Source organism: Capsicum annuum, chromosome 7, assembly GCF_002878395.1.
Source record: "Capsicum annuum cultivar UCD-10X-F1 chromosome 7, UCD10Xv1.1, whole genome shotgun sequence".
Classification (NCBI taxonomy): Eukaryota; Viridiplantae; Streptophyta; class Magnoliopsida; order Solanales; family Solanaceae; genus Capsicum; species Capsicum annuum.
This window is the reverse complement of record NC_061117.1, coordinates 29,344,889-29,360,224: the sequence shown is the minus strand read 5'-3', so window position 1 is coordinate 29,360,224 and position 15,336 is coordinate 29,344,889. Positions and strand designations below refer to the sequence as shown.

The 15,336-nt window shown below is 34.9% G+C and overlaps 2 protein-coding genes across 2 annotated transcripts; both read right to left on the bottom strand.

Annotated features, from left to right (window-relative positions):
- Positions 1-3,672: 3,672 nt before the first annotated feature.
- Positions 3,673-5,607, bottom strand: LOC107877750 ((S)-8-oxocitronellyl enol synthase ISY1). Its single transcript, XM_016724453.2, has 2 exons — positions 5,434-5,607; positions 3,673-4,897 (listed from the first exon to the last, which is right to left on the bottom strand). Exons 1-2 carry the CDS (start codon positions 5,470-5,472, stop codon positions 3,773-3,775), a joined length of 1,164 nt encoding a protein of 387 aa, XP_016579939.2. The 5' UTR covers positions 5,473-5,607; the 3' UTR covers positions 3,673-3,772.
- A 466-nt stretch (positions 5,608-6,073) lies between these two features.
- On the bottom strand, positions 6,074-7,366 carry LOC124885695. The gene is made up of 2 exons (XM_047393945.1): positions 6,572-7,366; positions 6,074-6,418 (listed from the first exon to the last, which is right to left on the bottom strand). The coding sequence occupies exons 1-2, from the start codon at positions 7,364-7,366 to the stop codon at positions 6,074-6,076; spliced, it is 1,140 nt and encodes a 379-aa protein (XP_047249901.1).
- Positions 7,367-15,336: the final 7,970 nt, after the last annotated feature.

The window sequence follows — 15,336 nt, the reverse complement described above, 5'->3', positions numbered from 1 at the left end:
AAATTATGTAATTCACATTTTTCTAATACATCGAACCAAACACTGCATAAGAAAAATACAAGCATGACGAATGCAAGTATAACTAACACAAGCATTACTAATACAAGCATTATTAATACACCATATTTTTTAGTGACAAGTTCCAGAAGATCGTTAAAGGCTAGTCGATACCTAAGTTCACTCTAATCAAAATCATTTCCTACTTGTATCAAATATCAAAATTATTTTCTTTTCGGCATTATTTACTGACGCTAAAGCTTTTTCACAAGTTTTTCTAAGTTTTTTCTTAATGTATAAACTAGTAAAGTTTTCTTATATCGCCTGAGTAAATTTCATGGGTGGTCATCCAACTTTATATTTTTTAACCAAAAGTTATTTTTCTTTATTTTGTTACACAAAAGTCATTTAACTTTACCTCATCTTTCACAAAAGTCATTTTGATATAATTTGATTAAAACACTACCTAAAATTTGAGATTAAATAAAAAAAGATCTCTTATGTTTAAAGTTAGGTTCAAAATGGTCCCTCACATATACTTTTAAGCAGTTTTGATTCACTATATTGCTAATAAAAATTAATTATTTTATTTTCATATGTTTGACAAACTCTATCTACTAAATTAACGATATTGAAAAAAGGTAAAATAAAAAATAAATAAATTAAAATCTATTTATCATAAATGTGCAATAATTACATTTTCATTTACTTATCCTTTTACTGATATACTATTTTGTTTGATTAATTTATAGAACTTTTTTTTGCTTTTGCTACATATTATTTTGTTCAAGTAGATATGATTTTCAAATTATTTTGTAATAATTTCTATGAATTTTATTTTCACTACATTGACTATGCAAAGTAAACTGAAATAATTTTTAATAAATAGAGTTAGTAAAAGAAATAAAAAATAAAATAATGTTACATATTATGAAATAAAAAAATAAAAAAATTTGGATGATAGATATTTTTGAGATGTTGGGGAAGGAGCTGAAAGATTTGTTGAAATTTGGTAATACTGGCATAATAAAAATTTTAAAAATTTACAAAAGTATTTCACTCCTTGGTATTTCAATTATTTCATAAAAGAATTAGTTTAATATACTGTTTTGTATAGTGATAAATAGATTAAAAGAATTGTTATAAAGAAATTAAAACAATCAAAGTAAGTGTGGTGTCATATGTAACATGAGAGATTGACTTTCAAAGGTAAAATGACCTTCTAGATCCCTGTACTATGTCGGTTTTGTAAGTTGGACACTTCTACTTACATGTTTATCATCTGAACCCTTAAACTCATTAAAAAATAATATTTTGCACTCTTTGACCGTTGACCTTACCTATGTGGCATTGAAATGGTGACTGGGACAAAGAGAGTGTAGCCACTCGCCTGGGGGTGCAAGTGGGGATCAATTTTTGGCTAATTTTACATTAAAGTAATTAAAAAATAAAATAAAAAAATATTAAAATTAAAAAAAAGGTCCTTTTTTTCCCTTCATTTTTTTTAATTGAAAAATATTTTTAAAAATTTAAAAATAATTTTAAAAAATAAATTCCCTCCCTACCCCACCCCAGTTCGTCCCCACCCTCACACCCCACCCAGCCCTATCCCACCCCACCCTTAGCCCTCTCACCCCACCCCAACACCCATCCAGCCCGTGCCCACCCCCACACCCTACCCAGCCCCATCCCACCCCACCCTCAGCCCCTTCCAGCCCCTCCAATCCACCCCAGCCCCGTCTCCACCCCCCACACCTCACCAGCCCCGTCCAGCCCCTCCCCACCCACCCCCATCCCTCACACCCCTCCCATCCCCGTCCTTACCCACCCCCAGCCCCTTCCAGCCCCCACACCCCACCCCAACACTCTTTCAGCCCCCCTCCCCCACCGTCACTACCTTCACTTTTAATTTTTTATTTTAATTTTCCCTCAATTCAATTCTTTTCATTTTTTTGAATAAAAATTTAAATTTGAAATCTTTTTTTTTTTGGATTAAAATATAAATTTGAATTGAAAGTGAGTGATAGTGAATATTGAAAAAAATTAGTGAATTTCGCTTGAAAAAAGTTAAATTTTTTGTGAATTTTTTAAAGATATTCAAATTTAAAATAAAAAATTTATTATGTTTGTATATATGAATTTATAGTTAAAAATTTAAATTAGTTGGAGAAGAATTTTAATTATTTGGAATGAATTTGATGTTTAATTTGTGAGCAAAAATAAAACATGATTATTAAAATTTTTCTACAATTATAAATTTTTCTTATTTAATTAAATTAATTTTAATATTTAATTTGTTATTTAGCATTTTAAAAATGACTTGGAATTTAATGTAATACTTTTTTTAATTTTTAATTTTTTTAATTTTTAAATTTTTTAAATTTTTTTAAATTTTTATTTTTTTAAATGACGTGACAAATGAGGCTAACGTGGCAACTGACGTGGGGAGAGTGTGTTACACTCACAAAAAAAGGATTTAAAATGTTGTTTTTTAGTGAGTTCAGGGGTCCAAATGACAAACATGTAAGTAGAAGTATTCAACTTACAAAACCGACACAGTACGAGGGTCTAGAAGGTTATTTTGCCACTTTCAAAAATTAAATTTATGAAGAGGTTTATAAAATTATTCTACAAATAAATAAATTAATCTAGAAAGCTACCTCAAATCCTGTAATAAATCAAAAAAAAATAAAAAATTGCAGATAATAAACCTCTAAATGTGACTCAATATTAAATTCTTTTGTTTAGAATTTTATAAAATTTAACAATTAGAGTTTGTTAAGCATCTGAAGAAAATTAAATGCACTCACATATAGTAAGCTTAAGGCACCAAAACTTCACAAAAGTATATTTGAGGGGTTATTTTGAACCTACTCTCAAACACAAGGGATTTTTTTTTTAATTTCATCTCACATTTTAGGTAGGCTGTTAACCAGATTATATCAAAATGACTTTTGTATAAAATGAGGCAAAGTTAAATGACTTTTGTGTAACAAAATAAAAAAAAACTGACTTTTGAGTAAAAAATACAAAGTTTGATAATCACCCATGAAATTTACTCTCATCGCCTTACACATTATGAATTTTTTATCTATTAACACTCTACCCCTAAAACAAGTTTGCTCAATCATGTCATTTTTTCCAAGTCGTTGAGGCTATCTGAATTCGCAGAATACTTCATTGAAGTTTGTCTCAATGCCTTGGTTAGATGTCGAACAATGTAATTTCTAATGAACGTGAGGGATCTGACCAATTGAGTGAACACTTTCTTTAGCTTAAACACTACGTTTGCAGAGTGAATTTGAAAATAATGCACGTATTAACTTTTTGTATCACTAGTGAATTTGAAAATAATGCATGTATTAACTTTTTGTATCACTAATATCTTATTTGATACATATTTTTAGTCAACGCGGACCTTAGTTATATACTCTATTTGATATTAAGGTGTAAATAATCACTACAAGAAAATTCATGATATTAATAATGTGATGGGTGTCAACGCACAAATTAGTATCATTAAAGACATAATTGTTGCTCAAAAACACTTTCCACATCCTTAATCATATTTGTGGAGGTATTTTCTAAACAAGTATTTTATTTTTATTCAAACTATGCAATGCATGTAATTTTTCAAAAATTGAAACCAAACATTGAATAAAAAAATTCTCAACATTACTAACACACCATATTCTTTATTATTCTTAAATATCCTACCAAAAGAGTCGTTAAGTATTTCGGACATAACAAATTCCAAACGACAAATCAAATCTAATTAAGGAACAATTTTGTAGGCTTTGAGCTTATAAATCCAAGAAATGAAGGCATTTTTGGTGTTCCTAAAACCCAAAAAGCCATGTTCCTTACTCTTGTTCATAGTATCCAATGGACCCTCTCCACCCAAAGCAATATCAACAAACCACCAACCTCCAATCTCCTCCAATTTACTTGCTACCAATCCATTCTCCTTCACAATCTCATCCCAAATTTGTCCTTTGTCCTTCATCATCTCCTCCAATGTACATTTCTTCCTTTCATGAAATTCCTCAACTTCCAATTCAAATTCCTCAGCTAAAATCTTCCACAAATGTTTCCACTTGAACACATCTCCATTGCTCACATCAAATGCCTCATTCTTTGCGTTTGGATCCACCGATGCCCAAATTTGATGCTCGGCAATTAAATCTGCGTCCGAACAATCTGAATACCCATCCCACGCTGATTTAGAACCTGGAAATCTCAATGGCAAACCCTCGTGTTTACATATAGCTGCATAAACACATAGACTTGCAATAATGTTCATCGAACTGTATGGTGAAAAACCAAAAATTAGTCCAGGCCTATGTACTGACCATGTTAATCCTTCTTTTTTCTTCACCTCTTCAAACAAAATATCCTCAAGAGTGTAGTAGAAATTGGGTATGGGTAAACGGGGCAAACCCTCATGATGTGGTGTATCATGGGCTACTATTCCGAACAATTCAAATGAACCATGATAGTGCTTTCGACCCGTTTGCAAACAGATATGAGACAAAGTGGGGCAATTTGGGATGATAGCATCGAGCACATTTTGAAACATTTTACCGTTGATTTCACAGTTTTCGAGCTCTGTAGATCGATTTGCCCAACAAACATAGTAAACGTGGGTGACATCAGTGAGAAGAGTGAGTTTGGATTGGGTATCTTCTGATTTCGATATATCACACTGAATATACTCAATAGGGTGGTCGGCATTCCACGACGGTCTAGGGCGGCGGGCAACACCGTAGACCTTCCAAGGACCGCCGGGGGTGTCGGCCAGAGGGAGGATCTCAGCGAGGCTATTGCCGACGATGCCAGTGACTCCGACAATTAGAGCAACGCTTTCATAATTTTGTGGAACATTATCTTCTAATTTTTTCTGCGTGATGATTAGCAATTACATATTACTTAGATTAGATTATTGAAGGAAGAACTAGTAGCCATTAGACCTTGAAAGTAACTGAATCTTTTTTTTACCAACATGATTGTGTTCCTGTTCCATCCTTAACAAAAGGGTACTCTGTTGGGAGCGTTGTAGCGCTACAACGCGCGATTCGTATTAGTTGGAGCTTCAATGCGAGCACCGAATATCGGATGAGAAAAAAAAATAATTTTTTTGAGATTTTACTAAACTGTTATCTTTGCAAATAATATATTATTATTTGAATGTAATTTTAAAAGAAAAAGAATATGATTCAAATATGAAATATAGTTTAAATAGAGTCATTTTTATATAATATACAAATTAAGATATGATTTGAAAAGGAAAAATATAGTAAAAGTGAAATTGAGAAAAAGGTGAAAACAGGATTTTAATGATTTTCAAATTAACTTCAATTTATATGCCAAAAATATTCTCAAGGCCAAATGAAGACTTGGATTGAAGCGAGATTTTGCAGAGAGAAAATTAATTACCTTAGCAGCACCAATAGCTCCAGACCACCAGCAGCTCATCTTTTGGTATTTCCGATTTGGGATGAAGTCCAATCACCGTGATTGTTGGAGGAAGCTTTAGGAAATGGTGGGAATATAAAAAGAAACTGAGTCAGATCTGTCAGGACGAAAATATCTTTTATGGAAGGGAGTAAGGAGGTTTAATCATGAAAATTAAAAATATATTTATTTTATTTAATAGTTTTAAAGTTAAAAATATAAGTAAAATGGTAATTAACAATAGTATTTTTCAAAAATATTTTAGATTTTTAAGATTTTCTTTTATAAAGTACTCTCTCCGTTTCATTTTAGTTGATTTTTTTTTAAATATTTGTTTTAATGTAGTTGTCCCTCTAATGAAATCTAAGAGGATTTTATTATATTCTTCCAATACTACCCTTAACATTAAATGGCTAAATAAAATGTATTTACTTAAAATTTATATCTTCAAAGCATAATTTTTTTTTTTTTTTGGTAATAAATGAAATTTTTATTTATACCAAAGTGAGTTTTTACAAACCAGGCTTGAGCTGACCTCTTGCCTCACAGAATTATAAAAACAAAAAATAGTTTTGCTACTACTTCCTATCTATTACATCATTCAATCATTCAATACAAGCTGCTATGGGACGTTGTTCAACTGCAATAATAGAGCTTGCCATTTCGGTTTTCGTCTGCCAGTGATGTGTATGTGCACTGCAATCTCCTTGAATAGCTTTTCAGCATTGAATATGCTTGTTTGGAATCTGAGATGGTTTCTTTCCCTCCAAATTATTGCAACCAACATCCCAAATACACAACTGATAATAACCCCCATTGCTGACTTCTTTTTTGCCCAGTTAGAGGCCCATTGAATCTCTTTTGTCCAGCCACCCAAAGTTCTCTGTATACTGAGCCATTTCAACAGTTTTTGCCACAAGCTATGTGTTACTTTGCAACCAAAATATAGGTGGTCTAGTGTTTCAACCTGTGAGTCACAAAAGATACATGTTTGGGGCGCATGAATACTAAATTTTAACAATCTATCTATTGTAGCAAGTTTTCTTTTGATAGCTAGCCATAGAATAAACTTATGCTGAGGATGAATGCTCTATTGGAGTACTAAGCTCTTCCATGGTACCTTTTGATATTGGGGTAAAAACTGAGTATAGACTTTCTTGATGTTGAATTTGTCGTTAACAACCATTTCATGAAGTTTAGTTGCGAGATCACCCTGCAAACTTAAGCACTGTATGATGTATGTCCTTGCTGCCAGTATTTTCCTTACCACCCAAGTGGCATTTGCTGGGATAGTGCATGTCTCTGCTCCTTCAGTCTTTAGATAGTACTCTTGGACCCATTTTATCCAAAGAGAATCTTTCTTCTCAGTGACTGCCCATAGTAGTTTCAAGATTGTTTCCTTATTCCACAGTCTCATATTCTGTATGTTCAACCCTCCTGCACCTAAGGGAATGCAGATGTTGTCCCAAAATACCAAGGATTTTTGAGAGACTTCTGTGGAACCTGTCCAAAGAAATGTCCTGCTGATGGCTTCAATCATCTTAAGGATTTTTTTAGAAAGTACAAAAATTTGAGCCCAAAATATCTGAATGTTGAAGAGCACTGCTTTGATTAATTGAACCCTGCTAGCATAAGATAACAACTTAGCAATCCAACAACTAATTTTTCCTGTTATTCTCTCTACCAGTGGTAAGCATTGACCCACTGTGAGTTTCTTTGATGACAGAGAGACTCCCAGATATCTGAAAGTCCACTTTCCTTCACCATACCCAAGTTCCTGTTTCAGCTGGGGTTTGACCCCTGACATATAGATGGAGATCTTATCAGGATTTGCCTGGAGGCCTGATACAGCTGAAAATTTATCAAAAGCTTCCTGTAACAACCTCACAGACTTTATCTCTGCCTTACAGAACATTAGAAGGTCATCTGCATAACTGATGTGAACCACCTCAAGTTTTTTACATCTGGTTTGGTGTTTGAAATCCTTATGTTGTTGTACTAACTAGAGCTCTCTATGCAGATATTCCATTGCTATGACAAAAAGATAAACGGACATAGGGTCCCCTTGTCTTATCCCTCTCCTCCCCTAAAAAGGTTTTTCTAATCCTCCATTGATAACTAGGGAGTAAGAGACAAAAGTGACACACTCCATGATCTAAGTGATGAATTTACTGGGAAATCCTAACTCAGCTAGGAGTGTCTTCAGGAAACCCCATTTAATGGAATCATAAGCCTTCCTAAGATCTACTTTCATAGCACATCTTGGGGACAATTCTTTCCTATTGTACCATTTAAATATTTCATGGCTAAACAGGATGTTGTCTACAATACTTCTACTTTCTATAAAAGTTGATTGGGAAGGGTTCACAATATGTCTGACAATATTCTTCAGTCTATTAGTAAGAATTCTGGTAATGATTTTATAGATAGTAGTGCAATAACTCGTAAGCCTTTTTCCCATTTTGATTTTCTCAGAAAAATGGTCGAATCTTCTAGAAGGTGTTGAGGTGTCATCCCAAACGGCTGATTTGTATGAATTCGTACAATTACAACTGATTATTCTTATCCTCTTTTTAAAATTCAAAATTACCCTTTACAAAAACCCCAAAATACCCCCCAATTTTCCTAATTCCACATCGGTGGAGCTAAAAAAAGGATCCTATTTTGTTCTCTATATAAAGGTCTCACTATTGACCAAAAAGGGCAAGTCTCAGAAGGTCAAAAAAGTCATTTTGAAAAAAAACTAGTATATTTTTGTTTGAGTATAAAATTTTCTTCTTCCCAAGGAAGGTTGGGGGCGGCTCGGAGCTTTCGGAGTCGCGGAAGAATCCTCCGATGGTGATAGAGTCCAGTGTTAGCTCGTTGCCCCTTTTTACTGCTCCAGAAGAGGTGAATATACTCTTATTCTTTTAATTTCGTCACTTTCTGCTTCATCCCCATTTTTTTCCGTAGAACTAGTTAATATTTTCATCGTAATCGTGAATGAGGCTGGAGTTTGTTGTCGTAGAAGCCATTGATGGCCTTAGGACTTGTTTGTGATTGTTGTGGTTATGTTATTTTTTTGAATCAGTATTACATCGTAGTTTTCAATTTGGCTTCCTGGAATAAGTTCCATATTTCGTGTTGATTATGTTGATTAGCCATTCTTTTATGAAGCAGTGTATATATATATCGATGAATGCCTTGAATAACGAAGCAGTGTGTATACATATCATTGAATGCCTTGAATAAGCTCCTTGTTTCGTTGATTGTGTTGATTAGCCATCATTTTTATATCATGAAGCAGCGTATATACATATCGCTGAATCTCTGCCTTATCTTGTTTAGTTTTCTATCATGATTTAATAATCTCTATGGTGAAAGTCTAAGCCTCAGCTTATTTAATGAACGTGGAAGACAATCTCTTTGACTTATTCCTCATCGTTTCGATCTCGAGTCTAATGCCTAATCTATATTTAATCCTATTTTCAAAAACGCTGCAGTATCAAAAACTTCTGTGTGGGTATAGTTTGATGGGTGTATGACCTATATTATAGAAAAAGGTTTTCCTGTGTATATGCTGTGGTGTAGTATATATTTTCAATGAGTTAAATTGTGTGTGTGCACCATGCTCTCTGGAAAGTGAATCAGACAAATTCTTGAACTTGTTTACAAATACTTTTAGAATTCTCATGTGGCAGAATAGTATGTGCACATCACATATGACCACTTTTCCATAAATGCATACCATTTTGATGATTCATTTGTGAGCTAATCTTTTTAAACACATATACTTTTTGCCAATAAGGTGTAGATTCCTTTACTGTTTTAGACATCTTGTGCCTCTCCTCAAAATTGGTTAATCATATTGCATTCGATCTAAATTCTTGAACTTGTTTGGATTAATTTATCATGTTGCATTCGATTCAATTCTTGAAATTGTTCCAAGGATAGGTTAATTGTCTTTTTATTAGATAAATTGCATTGCTTCATATCATGGCTTACTATTATCCTTGTGCGCGAAAATGCTCTTTTAATAACATTACTGGTCTTCAAGTACTGATCTTTGAACACGTATTACTTACTTTATTTTTCTTTTTTTTTTTCGCATATGGATACGCTCGGGTCCTACTTGAACTCCCCATTTTCCTTTGCCTGCCCATTATGGGCCATTAAGGCCCATTTAATCCCGAGTCGGACTCGAAGGAGTAAATTCAATGTCAACCTCGTAGCACAGGGATACAAGAAGATAAAAGAAAAAGAAAATGGGTTGGAACCCATCAGCAAAGTAGCTCAGAGACTCAAAAGTCTCATTTGTTCTTTTATTTATTTATTTATTTATTTATTATTATCGTTATTTTATTTTATTTTATTTATTTATTCATTTGGGCCTAGAATCCAAAGTTGTACTTAATACAGGTGGAGTAAGATTCGAGTCAAAGGCTCAAAAACTAGATTAGGACAGGTGAAATGGGTCAAATGCCCAATTAGCCTAGGACAGGTTTTGTTGGTTTGGGCCCAATGGCCTAAATTGTTTACTTTCTTCTCCTTTTCCCCGTTTATGTGTTTACTTGCTTATTTCATTTGTGTAGACTTAGTTAAAATCCCTATTAGGTCATCTAAAACTGTTTTTACAGAATCTTTTTTCTAAAAAATCAATCACTTTTCAACAAATTAATCTTTTAGAAGTTAATCAAAGACAATTTTCAAACAGTTCGGATAACCGCAAGTTAGCGGACGTTTTAGGTGCCTAACACCTTCCTAAAATGCTAATAGGAACCACTTACTCAGAATCTTTTAACTTAAATGATTTTCCTCTTTTGAATCGTTTGAAGTACTCTCTAAAGGTTTCTTAATTCCTTTTCAAAATTAAGTGGCAACTCTTCTAAAAAAGTCAAAATTTCTCCGTAAAACAGAAATGGCAACTCTGTTGGGGATATTTAATTAGGTTCTAACCAAATGTTTGATTTCGTCTTTTGATTAACTGTTTATGTGTTTGTATATTTCGATTCTATGAAGTTTAACTATCGCATCTCATGGCATATTCCTGCGTTATTTAAACTGTTTTGTGGTTTCGTGGATGTCCCGGCCCCTGTTGTTCAATTCCAAAAATGTGTTGGAAATACGAACGAATTATTAGCACGTGAGTCATCTGATGGCTGTTCGTATTTTCAAACTCAAGTTATCCTCTTGAGAACCAGTGTTCAAACCCACTCTAGACACCTAGGATAGAACGAAACCAAAAACCTATTTTAGGCATGAGCCTAGGATGACCCAGTACTCGAGCGGGGTATTGGGCCCATTAGAAAATCTACCCTGTGTCTATTGACCCCGAGTCAATTATAGACGAACCATATTTATGTGTGGAAGAAAATATTTGCTTGTCTAATTCAATTCATTATCCTTTGGGGGTCAGGAAAAAACTTGATTTCTTACTTCCGTTAGAAGAATTAAAGCAAGTTAAGCAAGAAATTGATCGATTTGGGAGGTTGCATCTAAGGCATAGTTTGAACGTCAACGGATGTCACCAATATAAGAAATAGACGAAGCTAAGAAGGCGAAGGCTGATAGAAGAAGCACCCAGGAGTTAGTATTTTCTATCCCCTGTGTGGGAATGTGTCTTCTTTTATGTTATTTCCTTTTCCCTAAAGATTGTATCCCTCTTTTGTTATCTTTTGTAGGCATTTATGCCCTTTTAGTGTCTATAAAAGTTGGGGGATAATGGATTGACCTTAACCAAGCATATATTTTTCTTCAAAAATCGTTAGGCTCAAACCCTTGGCTCAAAAGGGTCACCCCAGTTAGGATACGCATTATTATAATGTTTTTATATGATATAACTGTATTATGTGTTTATGTGCATTTATTTGGATCAAAGACAAGTTTATCCGCTATGCTCCTATGGATGAATTTGGCTATGACACAAACGACTCTACGTGGCTATTTCTTGTCAGGTTCTTGCATTGCTTATCACATGTGGAAACTAACACGTTTGCTTTTGAGTTGTTTTACTTTACAGATAATAGAAAACTACTCCGTGTTGAAATCAGCTGGCAGAACATCCCTACTTCACCCGGTCAAAAGCGCACAAAATCCCATCCTCTGACCATCATTCAAAAATGACTGGAAATGACGAAGAAAATACATTGACCATCAGGGATAATGTAATAGCGGAACAGAGTGAGATGATTACGAAACTCGAAAGAAAGTTAGAAATGCTTTAGGAGGAGATAAATTGCACTCAAGATTTGGATAACCTGGCCATCACCGTCAATGCCCCCACTCCAGGAGGACACGGGACTCTACTCCAAATTCCTTCTCTCAGTACACCTATTCTCGAGAATTAGCCAAATAACATATTGTCTATCTCCGCTCCTCCATTTGTCCAAAACACCATTTGTGAAAATAATCCAGATGCCTACCATCCACAAAATCCATCTCTAACCCCACAAAACCCATCTCCAAATCCATTCCTAAATCCCCATAACATATTTTCAAATCAAGAAAATTCATTCCCAAATCCACAAGATTCACTCCTAAACCCGCAAAATCCATCAAATATATCCCCGAATTCACCAAATTCATTTCCAAATCTGCAAAATCCTTCTCAGATTCCACCAAGCTACTCGCAAATTCAACAGAACCTTTCCAATTTCCAAAATGTCCTCTCCATCTACCAACTAACTTCTTTTTATCTGCAAAATCAAGCCTCCCTTCCAAATCCTTCTCATGCCATCATATCCCCTGACATCTATAATTCCCTTCCTAATCTTGAGGTGGACCATTATAAAGAGAAGGAAAAAGAGTAGAGGATCGAGCATGAACTAAAATTGCTAGCTATGAATGAACAGATTATGAGGATCAAAGATCTCATAGAGGGAGGGACCACGATGGTTTAGGGTATGATGATTTATGTGTTCACCCTAGAATAGATTTACTAGAAGGGTATAAGGTCCCTAAATTTGAAGTGTTCGATGGCACCGAAAATCCAATGGCCTATCTGAGAAGGTATTGTGATCAAATGGTGGGGGTAGGGAAAAATGAAGAATTATTGATGCATTTGTTCAGCCGGAGTTTAAGTGGTGAAGCCTTAGAATGGTTCATGAATCAGGAACTGAAAAGATGGACAGGTTGGAAGGCATTGGCCAAGGGTTTCATTGACAGGTTCGCGTTTAACATTGAGATAGTCCCTGACCGATACTTACTAGACCAGATCAAACAGAAGTATAATGAGTGTTTTCGAGACTACGTCTTTCATTGGAGAAAAGAAGCTGGTAAAGTACAACCTCCCATGTCTAAGGAAGAAATGGTATCGGTTTTCTCTCGTGCACAGGAAGAAGAATTTTATACCAGGATGGTATCCGCGATTCGAGCAACTTTCACAGATTTAGTAAAGATTGGGGAATCGTTAGAGGAAGGCATTCGAACTGGAAAAATTGCCAAAACCCCAACATCATCTGAATTTTCTGTATTCTCGAAAAATAAAAGAGAGGATGTGACTGCGGTCTCTACTAATTTTGTTGATAAGTTAAAAAGGAAATTCAAGCCTAGGAATATTCTTTCCTCATCATCCTCACCAAGTTTTCAGCCTGTATTCTACGCTCAACCCCAATGTCAAGCTCTAATTCCAAATATTTTACCCCAGTGCCAAGTTCCACAACCAAATTATCAGCCTCATACTCAAGCTACTCTTCTAAATAACCAAATAAACGTCCAAATGTCTCCAAACTATCATCAAGTACCTCCTCCTTCTAATCAAAATAGTATAACCACCCACGTGTAAACCTTGAAAAGAAGTCTCCTAGAAAATTCACTCCATTAGCTGAAAGTCATACCCAGCTCTTCAGAAGATTGATGAAAGCTAGTTATTTGCAACTGATCCAGCCAAAGCCTATCAATCTCAACTCCCAGTTTTATCATGCCAATCAAAATTGTGCCTATCATTCAGGAGTTGCGGGGCACAGTACCGAGGATTGTATTAACTTGAAACATAAGATCCAAGATTTGATCGATCAGAAGGTCATCACACTTCAGTCGCTGACACCAAATATTAACAGTAATCCATTGCCTAACCATGGGGGACCTAAGGTTAACATGATTGAAATAGAGCATGAATGGGAGTCTAGCAAGGCTATCATTAAGGTAAATTCAGAAGGACTCAAAAGAACAGAAGAGGTGGAGAAGATAGAGAAAGTTGTGGCCGCCTTAAGTAAGGATTTGGAAGGAATTATTAAGCCTGTTATGGTCTCAGAAAAAGTATTTAAGCATAGAATAGAGTACCAACCAAGAAAGGAAGATGAGATTGAATATAATTCAAAGGATAGTCTATTTAGGCCCTTGCCGCTCTTGTACCAGTCATTTCCCGTACATAAGATGTCAAATAATGATGGTCTTAGGGATGGGATAAGAGATCTGTTCGAAGGATGCAATGCTCTACCATATGATTTTCTAAAGTCCGGTGGGGTGAAAAAGATTGCACCAGGAGAGGCCTTGCAAAAATGGACCTCCACTCATAACCTATCACCCATCATGGTAGATGAAAGGGAAATTACTAATAGTTTTTAAAATCGGTGATGATTCGGAGGAGGCCCCGTGATCCACCCTTTTATGTCTTAAATTTTTATTTTCTGTTTTACAACTTTAAAAAAGGCATGGGCCCATATTTGTGTGGGTCATGAGCCATAGTTTTTATTTATTTTCCAAAAGGTCTCCCTTTATTTAAGAAGTTATTTTTTAAAAATATGATTATCTAGCATGGTTTATTTTGCTAGCAATAATTTTAAAACCTGCCAATGTCATGTCATGTCAAGGGTTAGACGAACAAAGCTAAGGAAATAATGATGAACAAAAAAAGGTGATGAGGAACAATTAGTTGAAGGTATAGAGGAATGTCAAAATCAAAAGAAGCCCAACCTGGAGGAGCCGTAATCCTACCGGAGATGGATGGTCAAGAGTGGACCAAGCCAATCAATTTTGATGCGCTAAAGAGATATTATGCTTGAAAGATGTTATAGTTTTTGTGTTTCCTTAGTTTACTTGTAATCTCCTTTGTAATAATGTTGTTTTCTAGTGTGTAATTGCCTAGAACCTCTTTCCTTTTATGTACAAACTACGTTTGACCTGAATTCCCAACAAAGGGATACGTAGGCAGCCTATGTCGGCTTCGGTCAACCCCTTAGAAAAATTTATCCTTTCTTTTTTATGTATGAACTATGTGATGACCTGAATTCCCAACAAAAGGGATGCGTAGGCGGCCTATGTCAGCTTCGGTCAACCCATTAGATTTTTCTATATATCCTTAGCATAGTCCTGAACTACATTTGACCTGATTTCTACTTCAACGGGATACGTAGGTGCCCCAACAGCTCAGTCATTAACCCCAGGAAATGGAAACTGGGGCAGAATTTTCGAGAAGAAATCTCAAAAATTCACAAGAAAAGATCAACATCCAACAAAGAGAATGAAGATCAGCAAAGACTTCAGATCCACTTGAGATGATATCATCTCAGACTACTTTAACTGGGCAGAAATTTTGAGGGAGGCCTCAAAATTTCCACCAAATACTGGAATATATTTCAAATTCCCCGGCACCAGAGGTTAAAGCCAAGCTTTTGAAGCCACCAACTGTGAAAAAGTCTAGGTAGACTCAATTTCTGGCTATGACAAAAACTATTTGACGAACCCTCCAACAATGATCATGAGTTTTGGAAATCATCTGTCGGATATAGTCAAAACCACGAGAAAGACGTTCGTTGAGCTAGTACATAACATGACTGACAGAGATTTTCTAAAGCATTTATAGATACTTTCAAACTATTTGCTAAAAATAAGACTACTTTTGAAAAAAAAATCTTTACAAATCTTTTACATAGTGATTGCCTAAGCGTCTATGGGAGCAGGGACCCA

Coding starts and splice junctions, on each gene's coding strand:
- LOC107877750 (XM_016724453.2), bottom strand. CDS start 5,472: ATGAGCTGCTGGTGGTCTGGAGCTATTGGTGCTGCTAAG. Junction 4,898..5,433: donor GAGCTATTGGTGCTGCTAAG/GTAATTAATTTT, acceptor ATCATCACGCAG/AAAAAATTAGAAGATAATGT.
- LOC124885695 (XM_047393945.1), bottom strand. CDS start 7,366: ATGTTCTGTAAGGCAGAGATAAAGTCTGTGAGGTTGTTACAGGAAGCT. Junction 6,419..6,571: donor TTTTACCCCAATATCAAAAG/GTACCATGGAAG, acceptor TGTGACTCACAG/GTTGAAACACTAGACCACCT.